Genomic DNA, 21,443 nt, shown 5'->3' with positions numbered 1-21,443 from the left:
TCTTTACTTTGCAGTGAAACACCAACGTTCGATTTGTCTGGTTCGATCACTGCTGATGACTCACTCTGCTTGGACGCAGAAGAATACAACATAACTGTTGAAGAACGCGGTGAAGTAAGCAAGTTCGCAACAAATGGTGTGTGTGCACGGGTTTCGTGTGATAAGGGTAAAGTGAAGGTGATGTACGCCGGTATCTCGGAATGGCAGGAGTGCCCCGAGGGACGCACAATGGAGGTGAAGCGCAGCGATTTGGATACCCCATTACACTCAAGTGCCCCAAGTACAGTGAAGTGTGCACCGTCGCCCCTGACGGCAGCAGTCGCCTCCCTTTGGTTATCCCGCCAGGGGAGAAACCTGCCACGCCTCCCGGGACTGAAGGTAATGGTTCAACTGGTGGAGGTGCCGACGTGGGGAATGGTAATCAGGGTGGAAATAACAATGTGGACAACGGTAATCAGGGTGGTGATGGTTGTATTGTTCCTGCTTTCCTTGCCCCTGTGTTGCTTCTTGTTATGGTCATCGCTCTCTTGCTTCACTAGTGAAGCGGTAATGTCAGCAGCGCATGCATACAGCACATGTGCATTGATACTAAGGTATACAATTTATACTTTGTGTCTGCCTGTAGGTAGCATTATGTTATGCTCTCCTTTTTCTTCTCTTTTACACCTGATACTGCTATATACTCTTTGTTTTTATGTTCCTGTGGGTGCGTGGTATAAATATACTTTAGTTTCTTTTCTCTTCACCGACAAATGGCACCACAGGGTATGTGTTCTTTCTTTTTATTTCTGCACCACTACTTTATATCTGTATGATGCTTTTATCTTTATATTGTTTCTCTTTTCAACACTGATTTTGTTTTTTCTTCCTCGAGATGATACACTCTGTATATCCCTTAATGATGGATTGGTTTTGCAAGTGTTATATAATATACTGGATTTCCTATAATTTTTTTCTTCTGGTCTGCGTGATTGGCACCCTTGGGGTGTGTATACTGCAGCAAATAAATCCTTTTTTTTTTTTGTGGGTAATGGTGTCAGAAGGCATGCAGCGGTTTGGTGTCTTTCTTTTCTGTTCTTTTTGTAACTTGTGTAAGTGGCGCAGCAGGCCATTCTCTCTCCCATGCTTGTGCTCTGCATCTTGATGATGTTCTTTCTCCTTCTTGGTTCTGTGCTAGTGTGTCTTTGTATTCTCCTGGAAAAGGGATGGAATGCCACTCTTGCAGTGTGGATCCCGGGAGGGTGTTTCCTAGGGTGGCGCTGCGTGCGTCTTTCTGCCATTGTTTTTAGTGCCCTGCTGGGGTGGACCTTGACGTGGGCCGGGGTGAGGGAGTGGTATGCCGCTCTTCCTCCATGTTTGTGTCTGTCTGTGTGTGTGAATTGGCGGCGCAGGCACTTCCACGATGGGTGGCGTATACTGCTTGCTTAGGTGTTCGCCGTATGTAGTGCGTTGTCTGCTCTTGCTACCCCCAATGGGGGCGTGAGTTGCTGTGGTCACCGGTGTGCGCTGCTGGGGCGTGCACTCTCCCCATGGCTGTGTTGTGCGGCACAGTGCCGTCCATGTGTTTTGAGTGACCTTGGTGGGCTGGAGTCGCTGGCGGTGTATGAAACGGAGGCTGAGTCCGTTGCGTTGCTTTCGCACTGGGGTGTCTGTGAGTGTGTGGTGGTGGTTGTTGCATTTGGAGCCGTGCGTGGTGTAGCGGGTGCCCGCGATAGGTGTGTGTGTGTGTGTGTGCGTGACTGTGTGGTTGCTGCTGAGGGGACTGCGGTTAACATTACAGAAGGGTGATTGCTGCACATGATTGGGTCTCGCACCTGTTCTGGACGTGTGAGGAAGGGACGCAGTGATTGCACATCTGGGTATTCATCCAACTGTGGTAGCGCTGTATATACCATTTACTGATTTCCTCTCTATCTCTCTCGCCCTCTCTTTTTTATGTCCTTTTTCTCGTCTGTGTGCCTTTCTTCTTTATTCCTTGTAGATTTGCTGTTTAAGAGCTTCAAAGCAAGCACACCTATATATCTATTATACACGTCTGTGAGACAATGGCCCGACAGATGCACGTCTCAGTGTTTCTCCTGCTGTTGTTGTTTATGCAACTCTGCAGCACGAGTGGAATCCTCGCCGAGCAGTCGACTGGAGTTGTGCGGGAGTTGCCCCGCAAAGGACAAGGAGCATCGCAAGCGTACACCGTTTCCACAACGGAGCGAAAGTTCATCCGCATTCATGCCTCTTACGAGGACTTGACCAAGGGCAAGTACTGCAGCGGGTGGGAAGACCTGATCCCAGACTTCACTGGGAGCGTTATTCGGTGCCCTGATTGGTACGTTCTTACCGAGAATATGAAAGCCGCCCTTAAAGGTACCATTCTTCCTGCTGCGATTAAACTGCACGCCGATCGTGTGCTCGTTGATCGCGTGAGCAGTCCGTTGAAGGTTCCTGAGTTTAAAGAAGACAGTATTTGCAAGAACTTTAGTGTTCCTGAGCACCACCGTAATGGAGGTGTTAATGATGCGGACATGGTGGTGTATGTGGCAGCGAGACCAGTTGATCCATTTGGCGTTCCCTGTGCTTATGATGAGAACTCCGGCCGACCTGTTGCTGGGGCGATAAATGTTCAGTTATATCCCCTAAAGGTGCAGCGGTATAATGTTCGTCGCATCGCGCATGAAATTGCCCATGCACTTGGGTTTGACTACCAGCTGTTTGTAAAGAAGAATATGGTGTCTGAGGTCACGCTTGGTGGTGAGAGGAAGCGTGTGGTGGTGAACTCAAGCCAAACGAAGAAGAAGGCACGGGAATACTACGATTGCAATAACCTGGATGGCTTGGAATTGGGTTTTCTCTTCAATTCGAACGAGATTTCGTCACACTGGGCCTGGAGAAACGCGAATGATGATTTGATGTCTTCTGGGTATCGTTTTGGTGCCATGCACTACTCTGTTCTAACGATGTCTGTGTTTGAAGATCTAAACTTTTACACAGTCAACTGGGGCATGGCGGAGTCAATTACTTGGGGCAACAAGACCGGGTGCGAGTTCTTTGGAAGTGAATGCAAGGATGAGGATGATACCAAATACCCCAGGGAGTTTTGCAGTCGAAAGGGGATTGATTTGTCCTGCACAGCTGATCGCCTTGGATTGGCGGGCTGTGATCCCTATGCGGAGGATCGATACCCAAACGAAGATTATCCTCGCTGCATGGTTCGTGCTCATGGACTTATGGTGACTGAAGATCAGTTGCATTCTTTACTTTGCAGTGAAACACCAACGTTCGATTTGTCTGGTTCGATCACTGCTGATGACTCACTCTGCTTGGACGCAGAAGAATACAACATAACTGTTGAAGAACGCGGTGAAGTAAGCAAGTTCGCAACAAATGGTGTCTGTGCACGGGTTTCGTGTGATAAGGGTAAAGTGAAGGTGATGTACGCCGGTATCTCGGAATGGCAGGAGTGCCCCGAGGGACGCACAATGGAGGTGAAGCGCAGCGATTTGGATACCCCCATTACACTCAAGTGCCCCAAGTACAGTGAAGTGTGCACCATCGCCCCTGACGGCAGCAGTCGCCTCCCTTTGGTTATCCCGCCAGGGGAGAAACCTGCCACGCCTCCCGGGACTGAAGGTAATGGTTCAACTGGTGGAGGTGCCGACGTGGGGAATGGTAATCAGGGTGGAAATAACAATGTGGACAACGGTAATCAGGGTGGTGATGGTTGTATTGTTCCTGCTTTCCTTGCCCCTGTGTTGCTTCTTGTTATGGTCATCGCTCTCTTGCTTCACTAGTGAAGCGGTAATGTCAGCAGCGCATGCATACAGCACATGTGCATTGATACTAAGGTATACAATTTATACTTTGTGTCTGCCTGTAGGTAGCATTATGTTATGCTCTCCTTTTTCTTCTCTTTTACACCTGATACTGCTATATACTCTTTGTTTTTATGTTCCTGTGGGTGCGTGGTATAAATATACTTTAGTTTCTTTTCTCTTCACCGACAAATGGCACCACAGGGTATGTGTTCTTTCTTTTTATTTCTGCACCACTACTTTATATCTGTATGATGCTTTTATCTTTATATTGTTTCTCTTTTCAACACTGATTTTGTTTTTTCTTCCTCGAGATGATACACTCTGTATATCCCTTAATGATGGATTGGTTTTGCAAGTGTTATATAATATACTGGATTTCCTATAATTTTTTTCTTCTGGTCTGCGTGATTGGCACCCTTGGGGTGTGTATACTGCAGCAAATAAATCCTTTTTTTTTTTGTGGGTAATGGTGTCAGAAGGCATGCAGCGGTTTGGTGTCTTTCTTTTCTGTTCTTTTTGTAACTTGTGTAAGTGGCGCAGCAGGCCATTCTCTCTCCCATGCTTGTGCTCTGCATCTTGATGATGTTCTTTCTCCTTCTTGGTTCTGTGCTAGTGTGTCTTTGTATTCTCCTGGAAAAGGGATGGAATGCCACTCTTGCAGTGTGGATCCCGGGAGGGTGTTTCCTAGGGTGGCGCTGCGTGCGTCTTTCTGCCATTGTTTTTAGTGCCCTGCTGGGGTGGACCTTGACGTGGGCCGGGGTGAGGGAGTGGTATGCCGCTCTTCCTCCATGTTTGTGTCTGTCTGTGTGTGTGAATTGGCGGCGCAGGCACTTCCACGATGGGTGGCGTATACTGCTTGCTTAGGTGTTGGCCGTATGTAGTGCGTTGTCTGCTCTTGCTACCCCCAATGGGGGCGTGAGTTGCTGTGGTCACCGGTGTGCGCTGCTGGGGCGTGCACTCTCCCCATGGCTGTGTTGTGCGGCACAGTGCCGTCCATGTGTTTTGAGTGACCTTGGTGGGCTGGAGTCGCTGGCGGTGTATGAAACGGAGGCTGAGTCCGTTGCGTTGCTTTCGCACTGGGGTGTCTGTGAGTGTGTGGTGGTGGTTGTTGCATTTGGAGCCGTGCGTGGTGTAGCGGGTGCCCGCGATAGGTGTGTGTGTGTGTGTGCGTGACTGTGTGGTTGCTGCTGAGGGGACTGCGGTTAACATTACAGAAGGGTGATTGCTGCACATGATTGGGTCTCGCACCTGTTCTGGACGTGTGAGGAAGGGACGCAGTGATTGCACATCTGGGTATTCATCCAACTGTGGTAGCGCTGTATATACCATTTACTGATTTCCTCTCTATCTCTCTCGCCCTCTCTTTTTTATGTCCTTTTTCTCGTCTGTGTGCCTTTCTTCTTTATTCCTTGTAGATTTGCTGTTTAAGAGCTTCAAAGCAAGCACACCTATATATCTATTATACACGTCTGTGAGACAATGGCCCGACAGATGCACGTCTCAGTGTTTCTCCTGCTGTTGTTGTTTATGCAACTCTGCAGCACGAGTGGAATCCTCGCCGAGCAGTCGACTGGAGTTGTGCGGGAGTTGCCCCGCAAAGGACAAGGAGCATCGCAAGCGTACACCGTTTCCACAACGGAGCGAAAGTTCATCCGCATTCATGCCTCTTACGAGGACTTGACCAAGGGCAAGTACTGCAGCGGGTGGGAAGACCTGATCCCAGACTTCACTGGGAGCGTTATTCGGTGCCCTGATTGGTACGTTCTTACCGAGAATATGAAAGCCGCCCTTAAAGGTACCATTCTTCCTGCTGCGATTAAACTGCACGCCGATCGTGTGCTCGTTGATCGCGTGAGCAGTCCGTTGAAGGTTCCTGAGTTTAAAGAAGACAGTATTTGCAAGAACTTTAGTGTTCCTGAGCACCACCGTAATGGAGGTGTTAATGATGCGGACATGGTGGTGTATGTGGCAGCGAGACCAGTTGATCCATTTGGCGTTCCCTGTGCTTATGATGAGAACTCCGGCCGACCTGTTGCTGGGGCGATAAATGTTCAGTTATATCCCCTAAAGGTGCAGCGGTATAATGTTCGTCGCATCGCGCATGAAATTGCCCATGCACTTGGGTTTGACTACCAGCTGTTTGTAAAGAAGAATATGGTGTCTGAGGTCACGCTTGGTGGTGAGAGGAAGCGTGTGGTGGTGAACTCAAGCCAAACGAAGAAGAAGGCACGGGAATACTACGATTGCAATAACCTGGATGGCTTGGAATTGGGTTTTCTCTTCAATTCGAACGAGATTTCGTCACACTGGGCCTGGAGAAACGCGAATGATGATTTGATGTCTTCTGGGTATCGTTTTGGTGCCATGCACTACTCTGTTCTAACGATGTCTGTGTTTGAAGATCTAAACTTTTACACAGTCAACTGGGGCATGGCGGAGTCAATTACTTGGGGCAACAAGACCGGGTGCGAGTTCTTTGGAAGTGAATGCAAGGATGAGGATGATACCAAATACCCCAGGGAGTTTTGCAGTCGAAAGGGGATTGATTTGTCCTGCACAGCTGATCGCCTTGGATTGGCGGGCTGTGATCCCTATGCGGAGGATCGATACCCAAACGAAGATTATCCTCGCTGCATGGTTCGTGCTCATGGACTTATGGTGACTGAAGATCAGTTGCATTCTTTACTTTGCAGTGAAACACCAACGTTCGATTTGTCTGGTTCGATCACTGCTGATGACTCACTCTGCTTGGACGCAGAAGAATACAACATAACTGTTGAAGAACGCGGTGAAGTAAGCAAGTTCGCAACAAATGGTGTCTGTGCACGGGTTTCGTGTGATAAGGGTAAAGTGAAGGTGATGTACGCCGGTATCTCGGAATGGCAGGAGTGCCCCGAGGGACGCACAATGGAGGTGAAGCGCAGCGATTTGGATACCCCCATTACACTCAAGTGCCCCAAGTACAGTGAAGTGTGCACCGTCGCCCCTGACGGCAGCAGTCGCCTCCCTTTGGTTATCCCGCCAGGGGAGAAACCTGCCACGCCTCCCGGGACTGAAGGTAATGGTTCAACTGGTGGAGGTGCCGACGTGGGGAATGGTAATCAGGGTGGAAATAACAATGTGGACAACGGTAATCAGGGTGGTGATGGTTGTATTGTTCCTGCTTTCCTTGCCCCTGTGTTGCTTCTTGTTATGGTCATCGCTCTCTTGCTTCACTAGTGAAGCGGTAATGTCAGCAGCGCATGCATACAGCACATGTGCATTGATACTAAGGTATACAATTTATACTTTGTGTCTGCCTGTAGGTAGCATTATGTTATGCTCTCCTTTTTCTTCTCTTTTACACCTGATACTGCTATATACTCTTTGTTTTTATGTTCCTGTGGGTGCGTGGTATAAATATACTTCAGTTTCTTTTCTCTTCACCGACAAATGGCACCACAGGGTATGTGTTCTTTCTTTTTATTTCTGCACCACTACTTTATATCTGTATGATGCTTTTATCTTTATATTGTTTCTCTTTTCAACACTGATTTTGTTTTTTCTTCCTCGAGATGATACACTCTGTATATCCCTTAATGATGGATTGGTTTTGCAAGTGTTATATAATATACTGGATTTCCTATAATTTTTTTCTTCTGGTCTGCGTGATTGGCACCCTTGGGGTGTGTATACTGCAGCAAATAAATCCTTTTTTTTTTTTGTGGGTAATGGTGTCAGAAGGCATGCAGCGGTTTGGTGTCTTTCTTTTCTGTTCTTTTTGTAACTTGTGTAAGTGGCGCAGCAGGCCATTCTCTCTCCCATGCTTGTGCTCTGCATCTTGATGATGTTCTTTCTCCTTCTTGGTTCTGTGCTAGTGTGTCTTTGTATTCTCCTGGAAAAGGGATGGAATGCCACTCTTGCAGTGTGGATCCCGGGAGGGTGTTTCCTAGGGTGGCGCTGCGTGCGTCTTTCTGCCATTGTTTTTAGTGCCCTGCTGGGGTGGACCTTGACGTGGGCCGGGGTGAGGGAGTGGTATGCCGCTCTTCCTCCATGTTTGTGTCTGTCTGTGTGTGTGAATTGGCGGCGCAGGCACTTCCACGATGGGTGGCGTATACTGCTTGCTTAGGTGTTGGCCGTATGTAGTGCGTTGTCTGCTCTTGCTACCCCCAATGGGGGCGTGAGTTGCTGTGGTCACCGGTGTGCGCTGCTGGGGCGTGCACTCTCCCCATGGCTGTGTTGTGCGGCACAGTGCCGTCCATGTGTTTTGAGTGACCTTGGTGGGCTGGAGTCGCTGGCGGTGTATGAAACGGAGGCTGAGTCCGTTGCGTTGCTTTCGCACTGGGGTGTCTGTGAGTGTGTGGTGGTGGTTGTTGCATTTGGAGCCGTGCGTGGTGTAGCGGGTGCCCGCGATAGGTGTGTGTGTGTGTGTGCGTGACTGTGTGGTTGCTGCTGAGGGGACTGCGGTTAACATTACAGAAGGGTGATTGCTGCACATGATTGGGTCTCGCACCTGTTCTGGACGTGTGAGGAAGGGACGCAGTGATTGCACATCTGGGTATTCATCCAACTGTGGTAGCGCTGTATATACCATTTACTGATTTCCTCTCTATCTCTCTCGCCCTCTCTTTTTTATGTCCTTTTTCTCGTCTGTGTGCCTTTCTTCTTTATTCCTTGTAGATTTGCTGTTTAAGAGCTTCAAAGCAAGCACACCTATATATCTATTATACACGTCTGTGAGACAATGGCCCGACAGATGCACGTCTCAGTGTTTCTCCTGCTGTTGTTGTTTATGCAACTCTGCAGCACGAGTGGAATCCTCGCCGAGCAGTCGACTGGAGTTGTGCGGGAGTTGCCCCGCAAAGGACAAGGAGCATCGCAAGCGTACACCGTTTCCACAACGGAGCGAAAGTTCATCCGCATTCATGCCTCTTACGAGGACTTGACCAAGGGCAAGTACTGCAGCGGGTGGGAAGACCTGATCCCAGACTTCACTGGGAGCGTTATTCGGTGCCCTGTTTGGTACGTTCTTACCGAGAATATGAAAGCCGCCCTTAAAGGTACCATTCTTCCTGCTGCGATTAAACTGCACGCCGATCGTGTGCTCGTTGATCGCGTGAGCAGTCCGTTGAAGGTTCCTGAGTTTAAAGAAGACAGTATTTGCAAGAACTTTAGTGTTCCTGAGCACCACCGTAATGGAGGTGTTAATGATGCGGACATGGTGGTGTATGTGGCAGCGAGACCAGTTGATCCATTTGGCGTTCCCTGTGCTTATGATGAGAACTCCGGCCGACCTGTTGCTGGGGCGATAAATGTTCAGTTATATCCCCTAAAGGTGCAGCGGTATAATGTTCGTCGCATCGCGCATGAAATTGCCCATGCACTTGGGTTTGACTACCAGCTGTTTGTAAAGAAGAATATGGTGTCTGAGGTCACGCTTGGTGGTGAGAGGAAGCGTGTGGTGGTGAACTCAAGCCAAACGAAGAAGAAGGCACGGGAATACTACGATTGCAATAACCTGGATGGCTTGGAATTGGGTTTTCTCTTCAATTCGAACGAGATTTCGTCACACTGGGCCTGGAGAAACGCGAATGATGATTTGATGTCTTCTGGGTATCGTTTTGGTGCCATGCACTACTCTGTTCTAACGATGTCTGTGTTTGAAGATCTAAACTTTTACACAGTCAACTGGGGCATGGCGGAGTCAATTACTTGGGGCAACAAGACCGGGTGCGAGTTCTTTGGAAGTGAATGCAAGGATGAGGATGATACCAAATACCCCAGGGAGTTTTGCAGTCGAAAGGGGATTGATTTGTCCTGCACAGCTGATCGCCTTGGATTGGCGGGCTGTGATCCCTATGCGGAGGATCGATACCCAAACGAAGATTATCCTCGCTGCATGGTTCGTGCTCATGGACTTATGGTGACTGAAGATCAGTTGCATTCTTTACTTTGCAGTGAAACACCAACGTTCGATTTGTCTGGTTCGATCACTGCTGATGACTCACTCTGCTTGGACGCAGAAGAATACAACATAACTGTTGAAGAACGCGGTGAAGTAAGCAAGTTCGCAACAAATGGTGTGTGTGCACGGGTTTCGTGTGATAAGGGTAAAGTGAAGGTGATGTACGCCGGTATCTCGGAATGGCAGGAGTGCCCCGAGGGACGCACAATGGAGGTGAAGCGCAGCGATTTGGATACCCCCATTACACTCAAGTGCCCCAAGTACAGTGAAGTGTGCACCATCGCCCCTGACGGCAGCAGTCGCCTCCCTTTGGTTATCCCGCCAGGGGAGAAACCTGCCACGCCTCCCGGGACTGAAGGTAATGGTTCAACTGGTGGAGGTGCCGACGTGGGGAATGGTAATCAGGGTGGAAATAACAATGTGGACAACGGTAATCAGGGTGGTGATGGTTGTATTGTTCCTGCTTTCCTTGCCCCTGTGTTGCTTCTTGTTATGGTCATCGCTCTCTTGCTTCACTAGTGAAGCGGTAATGTCAGCAGCGCATGCATACAGCACATGTGCATTGATACTAAGGTATACAATTTATACTTTGTGTCTGCCTGTAGGTAGCATTATGTTATGCTCTCCTTTTTCTTCTCTTTTACACCTGATACTGCTATATACTCTTTGTTTTTATGTTCCTGTGGGTGCGTGGTATAAATATACTTCAGTTTCTTTTCTCTTCACCGACAAATGGCACCACAGGGTATGTGTTCTTTCTTTTTATTTCTGCACCACTACTTTATATCTGTATGATGCTTTTATCTTTATATTGTTTCTCTTTTCAACACTGATTTTGTTTTTTCTTCCTCGAGATGATACACTCTGTATATCCCTTAATGATGGATTGGTTTTGCAAGTGTTATATAATATACTGGATTTCCTATAATTTTTTTCTTCTGGTCTGCGTGATTGGCACCCTTGGGGTGTGTATACTGCAGCAAATAAATCCTTTTTTTTTGTTGTGGGTAATGGTGTCAGAAGGCATGCAGCGGTTTGGTGTCTTTCTTTTCTGTTCTTTTTGTAACTTGTGTAAGTGGCGCAGCAGGCCATTCTCTCTCCCATGCTTGTGCTCTGCATCTTGATGATGTTCTTTCTCCTTCTTGGTTCTGTGCTAGTGTGTCTTTGTATTCTCCTGGAAAAGGGATGGAATGCCACTCTTGCAGTGTGGATCCCGGGAGGGTGTTTCCTAGGGTGGCGCTGCGTGCGTCTTTCTGCCATTGTTTTTAGTGCCCTGCTGGGGTGGACCTTGACGTGGGCCGGGGTGAGGGAGTGGTATGCCGCTCTTCCTCCATGTTTGTGTCTGTCTGTGTGTGTGAATTGGCGGCGCAGGCACTTCCACGATGGGTGGCGTATACTGCTTGCTTAGGTGTTGGCCGTATGTAGTGCGTTGTCTGCTCTTGCTACCCCCAATGGGGGCGTGAGTTGCTGTGGTCACCGGTGTGCGCTGCTGGGGCGTGCACTCTCCCCATGGCTGTGTTGTGCGGCACAGTGCCGTCCATGTGTTTTGAGTGACCTTGGTGGGCTGGAGTCGCTGGCGGTGTATGAAACGGAGGCTGAGTCCGTTGCGTTGCTTTCGCACTGGGGTGTCTGTGAGTGTGTGGTGGTGGTTGTTGCATTTGGAGCCGTGCGTGGTGTAGCGGGTGCCCGCGATAGGTGTGTGTGTGTGTGTGTGCGTGACTGTGTGGTTGCTGCTGAGGGGACTGCGGTTAACATTACAGAAGGGTGATTGCTGCACATGATTGGGTCTCGCACCTGTTCTGGACGTGTGAGGAAGGGACGCAGTGATTGCACATCTGGGTATTCATCCAACTGTGGTAGCGCTGTATATACCATTTACTGATTTCCTCTCTATCTCTCTCGCCCTCTCTTTTTTATGTCCTTTTTCTCGTCTGTGTGCCTTTCTTCTTTATTCCTTGTAGATTTGCTGTTTAAGAGCTTCAAAGCAAGCACACCTATATATCTATTATACACGTCTGTGAGACAATGGCCCGACAGATGCACGTCTCAGTGTTTCTCCTGCTGTTGTTGTTTATGCAACTCTGCAGCACGAGTGGAATCCTCGCCGAGCAGTCGACTGGAGTTGTGCGGGAGTTGCCCCGCAAAGGACAAGGAGCATCGCAAGCGTACACCGTTTCCACAGCGGAGCGAAAGTTCATCCGCATTCATGCCTCTTACGAGGACTTGACCAAGGGCAAGTACTGCAGCGGGTGGGAAGACCTGATCCCAGACTTCACTGGGAGCGTTATTCGGTGCCCTGATTGGTACGTTCTTACCGAGAATATGAAAGCCGCCCTTAAAGGTACCATTCTTCCTGCTGCGATTAAACTGCACGCCGATCGTGTGCTCGTTGATCGCGTGAGCAGTCCGTTGAAGGTTCCTGAGTTTAAAGAAGACAGTATTTGCAAGAACTTTAGTGTTCCTGAGCACCACCGTAATGGAGGTGTTAATGATGCGGACATGGTGGTGTATGTGGCAGCGAGACCAGTTGATCCATTTGGCGTTCCCTGTGCTTATGATGAGAACTCCGGCCGACCTGTTGCTGGGGCGATAAATGTTCAGTTATATCCCCTAAAGGTGCAGCGGTATAATGTTCGTCGCATCGCGCATGAAATTGCCCATGCACTTGGGTTTGACTACCAGCTGTTTGTAAAGAAGAATATGGTGTCTGAGGTCACGCTTGGTGGTGAGAGGAAGCGTGTGGTGGTGAACTCAAGCCAAACGAAGAAGAAGGCACGGGAATACTACGATTGCAATAACCTGGATGGCTTGGAATTGGGTTTTCTCTTCAATTCGAACGAGATTTCGTCACACTGGGCCTGGAGAAACGCGAATGATGATTTGATGTCTTCTGGGTATCGTTTTGGTGCCATGCACTACTCTGTTCTAACGATGTCTGTGTTTGAAGATCTAAACTTTTACACAGTCAACTGGGGCATGGCGGAGTCAATTACTTGGGGCAACAAGACCGGGTGCGAGTTCTTTGGAAGTGAATGCAAGGATGAGGATGATACCAAATACCCCAGGGAGTTTTGCAGTCGAAAGGGGATTGATTTGTCCTGCACAGCTGATCGCCTTGGATTGGCGGGCTGTGATCCCTATGCGGAGGATCGATACCCAAACGAAGATTATCCTCGCTGCATGGTTCGTGCTCATGGACTTATGGTGACTGAAGATCAGTTGCATTCTTTACTTTGCAGTGAAACACCAACGTTCGATTTGTCTGGTTCGATCACTGCTGATGACTCACTCTGCTTGGACGCAGAAGAATACAACATAACTGTTGAAGAACGCGGTGAAGTAAGCAAGTTCGCAACAAATGGTGTGTGTGCACGGGTTTCGTGTGATAAGGGTAAAGTGAAGGTGATGTACGCCGGTATCTCGGAATGGCAGGAGTGCCCCGAGGGACGCACAATGGAGGTGAAGCGCAGCGATTTGGATACCCCATTACACTCAAGTGCCCCAAGTACAGTGAAGTGTGCACCATCGCCCCTGACGGCAGCAGTCGCCTCCCTTTGGTTATCCCGCCAGGGGAGAAACCTGCCACGCCTCCCGGGACTGAAGGTAATGGTTCAACTGGTGGAGGTGCCGACGTGGGGAATGGTAATCAGGGTGGAAATAACAATGTGGACAACGGTAATCAGGGTGGTGATGGTTGTATTGTTCCTGCTTTCCTTGCCCCTGTGTTGCTTCTTGTTATGGTCATCGCTCTCTTGCTTCACTAGTGAAGCGGTAATGTCAGCAGCGCATGCATACAGCACATGTGCATTGATACTAAGGTATACAATTTATACTTTGTGTCTGCCTGTAGGTAGCATTATGTTATGCTCTCCTTTTTCTTCTCTTTTACACCTGATACTGCTATATACTCTTTGTTTTTATGTTCCTGTGGGTGCGTGGTATAAATATACTTCAGTTTCTTTTCTCTTCACCGACAAATGGCACCACAGGGTATGTGTTCTTTCTTTTTATTTCTGCACCACTACTTTATATCTGTATGATGCTTTTATCTTTATATTGTTTCTCTTTTCAACACTGATTTTGTTTTTTCTTCCTCGAGATGATACACTCTGTATATCCCTTAATGATGGATTGGTTTTGCAAGTGTTATATAATATACTGGATTTCCTATAATTTTTTTCTTCTGGTCTGCGTGATTGGCACCCTTGGGGTGTGTATACTGCAGCAAATAAATCCTTTTTTTTTTGTGGGTAATGGTGTCAGAAGGCATGCAGCGGTTTGGTGTCTTTCTTTTCTGTTCTTTTTGTAACTTGTGTAAGTGGCGCAGCAGGCCATTCTCTCTCCCATGCTTGTGCTCTGCATCTTGATGATGTTCTTTCTCCTTCTTGGTTCTGTGCTAGTGTGTCTTTGTATTCTCCTGGAAAAGGGATGGAATGCCACTCTTGCAGTGTGGATCCCGGGAGGGTGTTTCCTAGGGTGGCGCTGCGTGCGTCTTTCTGCCATTGTTTTTAGTGCCCTGCTGGGGTGGACCTTGACGTGGGCCGGGGTGAGGGAGTGGTATGCCGCTCTTCCTCCATGTTTGTGTCTGTCTGTGTGTGTGAATTGGCGGCGCAGGCACTTCCACGATGGGTGGCGTATACTGCTTGCTTAGGTGTTGGCCGTATGTAGTGCGTTGTCTGCTCTTGCTACCCCCAATGGGGGCGTGAGTTGCTGTGGTCACCGGTGTGCGCTGCTGGGGCGTGCACTCTCCCCATGGCTGTGTTGTGCGGCACAGTGCCGTCCATGTGTTTTGAGTGACCTTGGTGGGCTGGAGTCGCTGGCGGTGTATGAAACGGAGGCTGAGTCCGTTGCGTTGCTTTCGCACTGGGGTGTCTGTGAGTGTGTGGTGGTGGTTGTTGCATTTGGAGCCGTGCGTGGTGTAGCGGGTGCCCGCGATAGGTGTGTGTGTGTGTGTGTCGTGACTGTGTGGTTGCTGCTGAGGGGACTGCGGTTAACATTACAGAAGGGTGATTGCTGCACATGATTGGGTCTCGCACCTGTTCTGGACGTGTGAGGAAGGGACGCAGTGATTGCACATCTGGGTATTCATCCAACTGTGGTAGCGCTGTATATACCATTTACTGATTTCCTCTCTATCTCTCTCGCCCTCTCTTTTTTATGTCCTTTTTCTCGTCTGTGTGCCTTTCTTCTTTATTCCTTGTAGATTTGCTGTTTAAGAGCTTCAAAGCAAGCACACCTATATATCTATTATACACGTCTGTGAGACAATGGCCCGACAGATGCACGTCTCAGTGTTTCTCCTGCTGTTGTTGTTTATGCAACTCTGCAGCACGAGTGGAATCCTCGCCGAGCAGTCGACTGGAGTTGTGCGGGAGTTGCCCCGCAAAGGACAAGGAGCATCGCAAGCGTACACCGTTTCCACAGCGGAGCGAAAGTTCATCCGCATTCATGCCTCTTACGAGGACTTGACCAAGGGCAAGTACTGCAGCGGGTGGGAAGACCTGATCCCAGACTTCACTGGGAGCGTTATTCGGTGCCCTGATTGGTACGTTCTTACCGAGAATATGAAAGCCGCCCTTAAAGGTACCATTCTTCCTGCTGCGATTAAACTGCACGCCGATCGTGTGCTCGTTGATCGCGTGAGCAGTCCGTTGAAGGTTCCTGAGTTTAAAGAAGACAGTATTTGCAAGAACTTTAGTGTTCCTGAGCACCACCGTAATGGAGGTGTTAATGATGCGGACATGGTGGTGTATGTGGCAGCGAGACCAGTTGATCCATTTGGCGTTCCCTGTGCTTATGATGAGAACTCCGGCCGACCTGTTGCTGGGGCGATAAATGTTCAGTTATATCCCCTAAAGGTGCAGCGGTATAATGTTCGTCGCATCGCGCATGAAATTGCCCATGCACTTGGGTTTGACTACCAGCTGTTTGTAAAGAAGAATATGGTGTCTGAGGTCACGCTTGGTGGTGAGAGGAAGCGTGTGGTGGTGAACTCAAGCCAAACGAAGAAGAAGGCACGGGAATACTACGATTGCAATAACCTGGATGGCTTGGAATTGGGTTTTCTCTTCAATTCGAACGAGATTTCGTCACACTGGGCCTGGAGAAACGCGAATGATGATTTGATGTCTTCTGGGTATCGTTTTGGTGCCATGCACTACTCTGTTCTAACGATGTCTGTGTTTGAAGATCTAAACTTTTACACAGTCAACTGGGGCATGGCGGAGTCAATTACTTGGGGCAACAAGACCGGGTGCGAGTTCTTTGGAAGTGAATGCAAGGATGAGGATGATACCAAATACCCCAGGGAGTTTTGCAGTCGAAAGGGGATTGATTTGTCCTGCACAGCTGATCGCCTTGGATTGGCGGGCTGTGATCCCTATGCGGAGGATCGATACCCAAACGAAGATTATCCTCGCTGCATGGTTCGTGCTCATGGACTTATGGTGACTGAAGATCAGTTGCATTCTTTACTTTGCAGTGAAACACCAACGTTCGATTTGTCTGGTTCGATCACTGCTGATGACTCACTCTGCTTGGACGCAGAAGAATACAACATAACTGTTGAAGAACGCGGTGAAGTAAGCAAGTTCGCAACAAATGGTGTGTGTGCACGGGTTTCGTGTGATAAGGGTAAAGTGAAGGTGATGTACGCCGGTATCTCGGAATGGCAGGAGTGCCCCGAGGGACGCACAATGGAGGTGAAGCGCAGCGATTTGGATACCCCCATTACACTCAAGTGCCCCAAGTACAGTGAAGTGTGCACCATCGCCCCTGACGGCAGCAGTCGCCTCCCTTTGGTTATCCCGCCAGGGGAGAAACCTGCCACGCCTCCCGGGACTGAAGGTAATGGTTCAACTGGTGGAGGTGCCGACGTGGGGAATGGTAATCAGGGTGGAAATAACAATGTGGACAACGGTAATCAGGGTGGTGATGGTTGTATTGTTCCTGCTTTCCTTGCCCCTGTGTTGCTTCTTGTTATGGTCATCGCTCTCTTGCTTCACTAGTGAAGCGGTAATGTCAGCAGCGCATGCATACAGCACATGTGCATTGATACTAAGGTATACAATTTATACTTTGTGTCTGCCTGTAGGTAGCATTATGTTATGCTCTCCTTTTTCTTCTCTTTTACACCTGATACTGCTATATACTCTTTGTTTTTATGTTCCTGTGGGTGCGTGGTATAAATATACTTCAGTTTCTTTTCTCTTCACCGACAAATGGCACCACAGGGTATGTGTTCTTTCTTTTTATTTCTGCACCACTACTTTATATCTGTATGATGCTTTTATCTTTATATTGTTTCTCTTTTCAACACTGATTTTGTTTTTTCTTCCTCGAGATGATACACTCTGTATATCCCTTAATGATGGATTGGTTTTGCAAGTGTTATATAATATACTGGATTTCCTATAATTTTTTTCTTCTGGTCTGCGTGATTGGCACCCTTGGGGTGTGTATACTGCAGCAAATAAATCCTTTTTTTTTTTGTGGGTAATGGTGTCAGAAGGCATGCAGCGGTTTGGTGTCTTTCTTTTCTGTTCTTTTTGTAACTTGTGTAAGTGGCGCAGCAGGCCATTCTCTCTCCCATGCTTGTGCTCTGCATCTTGATGATGTTCTTTCTCCTTCTTGGTTCTGTGCTAGTGTGTCTTTGTATTCTCCTGGAAAAGGGATGGAATGCCACTCTTGCAGTGTGGATCCCGGGAGGGTGTTTCCTAGGGTGGCGCTGCGTGCGTCTTTCTGCCATTGTTTTTAGTGCCCTGCTGGGGTGGACCTTGGCGTGGGCCGGGGTGAGGGAGTGGTATGCCGCTCTTCCTCCATGTTTGTGTCTGTCTGTGTGTGTGAATTGGCGGCGCAGGCACTTCCACGATGGGTGGCGTATACTGCTTGCTTAGGTGTTGGCCGTATGTAGTGCGTTGTCTGCTCTTGCTACCCCCAATGGGGGCGTGAGTTGCTGTGGTCACCGGTGTGCGCTGCTGGGGCGTGCACTCTCCCCATGGCTGTGTTGTGCGGCACAGTGCCGTCCATGTGTTTTGAGTGACCTTGGTGGGCTGGAGTCGCTGGCGGTGTATGAAACGGAGGCTGAGTCCGTTGCGTTGCTTTCGCACTGGGGTGTCTGTGAGTGTGTGGTGGTGGTTGTTGCATTTGGAGCCGTGCGTGGTGTAGCGGGTGCCCGCGATAGGTGTGTGTGTGTGTGTGCGTGACTGTGTGGTTGCTGCTGAGGGGACTGCGGTTAACATTACAGAAGGGTGATTGCTGCACATGATTGGGTCTCGCACCTGTTCTGGACGTGTGAGGAAGGGACGCAGTGATTGCACATCTGGGTATTCATCCAACTGTGGTAGCGCTGTATATACCATTTACTGATTTCCTCTCTATCTCTCTCGCCCTCTCTTTTTTATGTCCTTTTTCTCGTCTGTGTGCCTTTCTTCTTTATTCCTTGTAGATTTGCTGTTTAAGAGCTTCAAAGCAAGCACACCTATATATCTATTATACACGTCTGTGAGACAATGGCCCGACAGATGCACGTCTCAGTGTTTCTCCTGCTGTTGTTGTTTATGCAACTCTGCAGCACGAGTGGAATCCTCGCCGAGCAGTCGACTGGAGTTGTGCGGGAGTTGCCCCGCAAAGGACAAGGAGCATCGCAAGCGTACACCGTTTCCACAGCGGAGCGAAAGTTCATCCGCATTCATGCCTCTTACGAGGACTTGACCAAGGGCAAGTACTGCAGCGGGTGGGAAGACCTGATCCCAGACTTCACTGGGAGCGTTATTCGGTGCCCTGATTGGTACGTTCTTACCGAGAATATGAAAGCCGCCCTTAAAGGTACCATTCTTCCTGCTGCGATTAAACTGCACGCCGATCGTGTGCTCGTTGATCGCGTGAGCAGTCCGTTGAAGGTTCCTGAGTTTAAAGAAGACAGTATTTGCAAGAACTTTAGTGTTCCTGAGCACCACCGTAATGGAGGTGTTAATGATGCGGACATGGTGGTGTATGTGGCAGCGAGACCAGTTGATCCATTTGGCGTTCCCTGTGCTTATGATGAGAACTCCGGCCGACCTGTTGCTGGGGCGATAAATGTTCAGTTATATCCCCTAAAGGTGCAGCGGTATAATGTTCGTCGCATCGCGCATGAAATTGCCCATGCACTTGGGTTTGACTACCAGCTGTTTGTAAAGAAGAATATGGTGTCTGAGGTCACGCTTGGTGGTGAGAGGAAGCGTGTGGTGGTGAACTCAAGCCAAACGAAGAAGAAGGCACGGGAATACTACGATTGCAATAACCTGGATGGCTTGGAATTGGGTTTTCTCTTCAATTCGAACGAGATTTCGTCACACTGGGCCTGGAGAAACGCGAATGATGATTTGATGTCTTCTGGGTATCGTTTTGGTGCCATGCACTACTCTGTTCTAACGATGTCTGTGTTTGAAGATCTAAACTTTTACACAGTCAACTGGGGCATGGCGGAGTCAATTACTTGGGGCAACAAGACCGGGTGCGAGTTCTTTGGAAGTGAATGCAAGGATGAGGATGATACCAAATACCCCAGGGAGTTTTGCAGTCGAAAGGGGATTGATTTGTCCTGCACAGCTGATCGCCTTGGATTGGCGGGCTGTGATCCCTATGCGGAGGATCGATACCCAAACGAAGATTATCCTCGCTGCATGGTTCGTGCTCATGGACTTATGGTGACTGAAGATCAGTTGCATTCTTTACTTTGCAGTGAAACACCAACGTTCGATTTGTCTGGTTCGATCACTGCTGATGACTCACTCTGCTTGGACGCAGAAGAATACAACATAACTGTTGAAGAACGCGGTGAAGTAAGCAAGTTCGCAACAAATGGTGTGTGTGCACGGGTTTCGTGTGATAAGGGTAAAGTGAAGGTGATGTACGCCGGTATCTCGGAATGGCAGGAGTGCCCCGAGGACGCACAATGGAGGTGAAGCGCAGCGATTTGGATACCCCCATTACACTCAAGTGCCCCAAGTACAGTGAAGTGTGCACCATCGCCCCTGACGGCAGCAGTCGCCTCCCTTTGGTTATCCCGCCAGGGGAGAAACCTGCCACGCCTCCCGGGACTGAAGGTAATGGTTCAACTGGTGGAGGTGCCGACGTGGGGAATGGTAATCAGGGTGGAAATAACAATGTGGACAACGGTAATCAGGGTGGTGATGGTTGTATTGTTCCTGCTTTCCTTGCCCCTGTGTTGCTTCTTGTTATGGTCATCGCTCTCTTGCTTCACTAGTGAAGCGGTAATGTCAGCAGCGCATGCATACAGCACATGTGCATTGATACTAAGGTATACAATTTATACTTTGTGTCTGCCTGTAGGTAGCATTATGTTATGCTCTCCTTTTTCTTCTCTTTTACACCTGATACTGCTATATACTCTTTGTTTTTATGTTCCTGTGGGTGCGTGGTATAAATATACTTCAGTTTCTTTTCTCTTCACCGACAAATGGCACCACAGGGTATGTGTTCTTTCTTTTTATTTCTGCACCACTACTTTATATCTGTATGATGCTTTTATCTTTATATTGTTTCTCTTTTCAACACTGATTTTGTTTTTTCTTCCTCGAGATGATACACTCTGTATATCCCTTAATGATGGATTGGTTTTGCAAGTGTTATATAATATACTGGATTTCCTATAATTTTTTTCTTCTGGTCTGCGTGATTGGCACCCTTGGGGTGTGTATACTGCAGCAAATAAATCCTTTTTTTTTTTGTGGGTAATGGTGTCAGAAGGCATGCAGCGGTTTGGTGTCTTTCTTTTCTGTTCTTTTTGTAACTTGTGTAAGTGGCGCAGCAGGCCATTCTCTCTCCCATGCTTGTGCTCTGCATCTTGATGATGTTCTTTCTCCTTCTTGGTTCTGTGCTAGTGTGTCTTTGTATTCTCCTGGAAAAGGGATGGAATGCCACTCTTGCAGTGTGGATCCCGGGAGGGTGTTTCCTAGGGTGGCGCTGCGTGCGTCTTTCTGCCATTGTTTTTAGTGCCCTGCTGGGGTGGACCTTGACGTGGGCCGGGGTGAGGGAGTGGTATGCCGCTCTTCCTCCATGTTTGTGTCTGTCTGTGTGTGTGAATTGGCGGCGCAGGCACTTCCACGATGGGTGGCGTATACTGCTTGCTTAGGTGTTGGCCGTATGTAGTGCGTTGTCTGCTCTTGCTACCCCCAATGGGGGCGTGAGTTGCTGTGGTCACCGGTGTGCGCTGCTGGGGCGTGCACTCTCCCCATGGCTGTGTTGTGCGGCACAGTGCCGTCCATGTGTTTTGAGTGACCTTGGTGGGCTGGAGTCGCTGGCGGTGTATGAAACGGAGGCTGAGTCCGTTGCGTTGCTTTCGCACTGGGGTGTCTGTGAGTGTGTGGTGGTGGTTGTTGCATTTGGAGCCGTGCGTGGTGTAGCGGGTGCCCGCGATAGGTGTGTGTGTGTGTGTGTGCGTGACTGTGTGGTTGCTGCTGAGGGACTGCGGTTAACATTACAGAAGGGTGATTGCTGCACATGATTGGGTCTCGCACCTGTTCTGGACGTGTGAGGAAGGGACGCAGTGATTGCACATCTGGGTATTCATCCAACTGTGGTAGCGCTGTATATACCATTTACTGATTTCCTCTCTATCTCTCTCGCCCTCTCTTTTTTATGTCCTTTTTCTCGTCTGTGTGCCTTTCTTCTTTATTCCTTGTAGA

At 48.9% G+C, this 21,443-nt stretch overlaps 5 protein-coding genes across 5 annotated transcripts; all 5 read left to right on the top strand.

The window, feature by feature from the left end:
- Positions 1–2,342: 2,342 nt before the first annotated feature.
- LSM04_001532 (Peptidase M8) lies at positions 2,343–3,785 on the top strand (the record flags this gene model as incomplete). The annotated part of the gene is made up of 2 exons (XM_067336859.1): positions 2,343–2,742; positions 3,127–3,785. The coding sequence occupies 2 exons, from the start codon at positions 2,343–2,345 to the stop codon at positions 3,783–3,785; spliced, it is 1,059 nt and encodes a 352-aa protein (XP_067188826.1).
- Positions 3,786–5,585: 1,800 nt separating this feature from the next.
- Positions 5,586–7,028, top strand: LSM04_003810 (Peptidase M8; the record flags this gene model as incomplete). The annotated part of the gene is made up of 2 exons (XM_067336858.1): positions 5,586–5,985; positions 6,370–7,028. The coding sequence occupies 2 exons, from the start codon at positions 5,586–5,588 to the stop codon at positions 7,026–7,028; spliced, it is 1,059 nt and encodes a 352-aa protein (XP_067188860.1).
- A 1,801-nt stretch (positions 7,029–8,829) lies between these two features.
- Positions 8,830–10,272, top strand: LSM04_003855 (Peptidase M8; the record flags this gene model as incomplete). The annotated part of the gene is made up of 2 exons (XM_067336857.1): positions 8,830–9,229; positions 9,614–10,272. The coding sequence occupies 2 exons, from the start codon at positions 8,830–8,832 to the stop codon at positions 10,270–10,272; spliced, it is 1,059 nt and encodes a 352-aa protein (XP_067188864.1).
- Positions 10,273–15,317: 5,045 nt separating this feature from the next.
- On the top strand, positions 15,318–16,760 carry LSM04_008467 (Peptidase M8; the record flags this gene model as incomplete). The annotated part of the gene is made up of 2 exons (XM_067336856.1): positions 15,318–15,717; positions 16,102–16,760. 2 exons carry the CDS (start codon positions 15,318–15,320, stop codon positions 16,758–16,760), a joined length of 1,059 nt encoding a protein of 352 aa, XP_067188941.1.
- A 1,800-nt stretch (positions 16,761–18,560) lies between these two features.
- Positions 18,561–19,700, top strand: LSM04_007117 (Peptidase M8; the record flags this gene model as incomplete). Its single annotated transcript, XM_067336855.1, has 2 exons — positions 18,561–18,960; positions 19,345–19,700. The coding sequence occupies 2 exons, from the start codon at positions 18,561–18,563 to the stop codon at positions 19,698–19,700; spliced, it is 756 nt and encodes a 251-aa protein (XP_067188916.1).
- Between the last annotated feature and the right edge of the window lie 1,743 nt (positions 19,701–21,443).

This window comes from Trypanosoma melophagium, assembly GCF_022059095.1.
Source record: "Trypanosoma melophagium isolate St. Kilda chromosome Unknown ctg34segment0, whole genome shotgun sequence".
Taxonomy (NCBI): domain Eukaryota; phylum Euglenozoa; class Kinetoplastea; order Trypanosomatida; family Trypanosomatidae; genus Trypanosoma; species Trypanosoma melophagium.
Note: the sequence above shows the minus strand (reverse complement) of the source record. Positions and strands in the feature narration are given on the sequence as shown.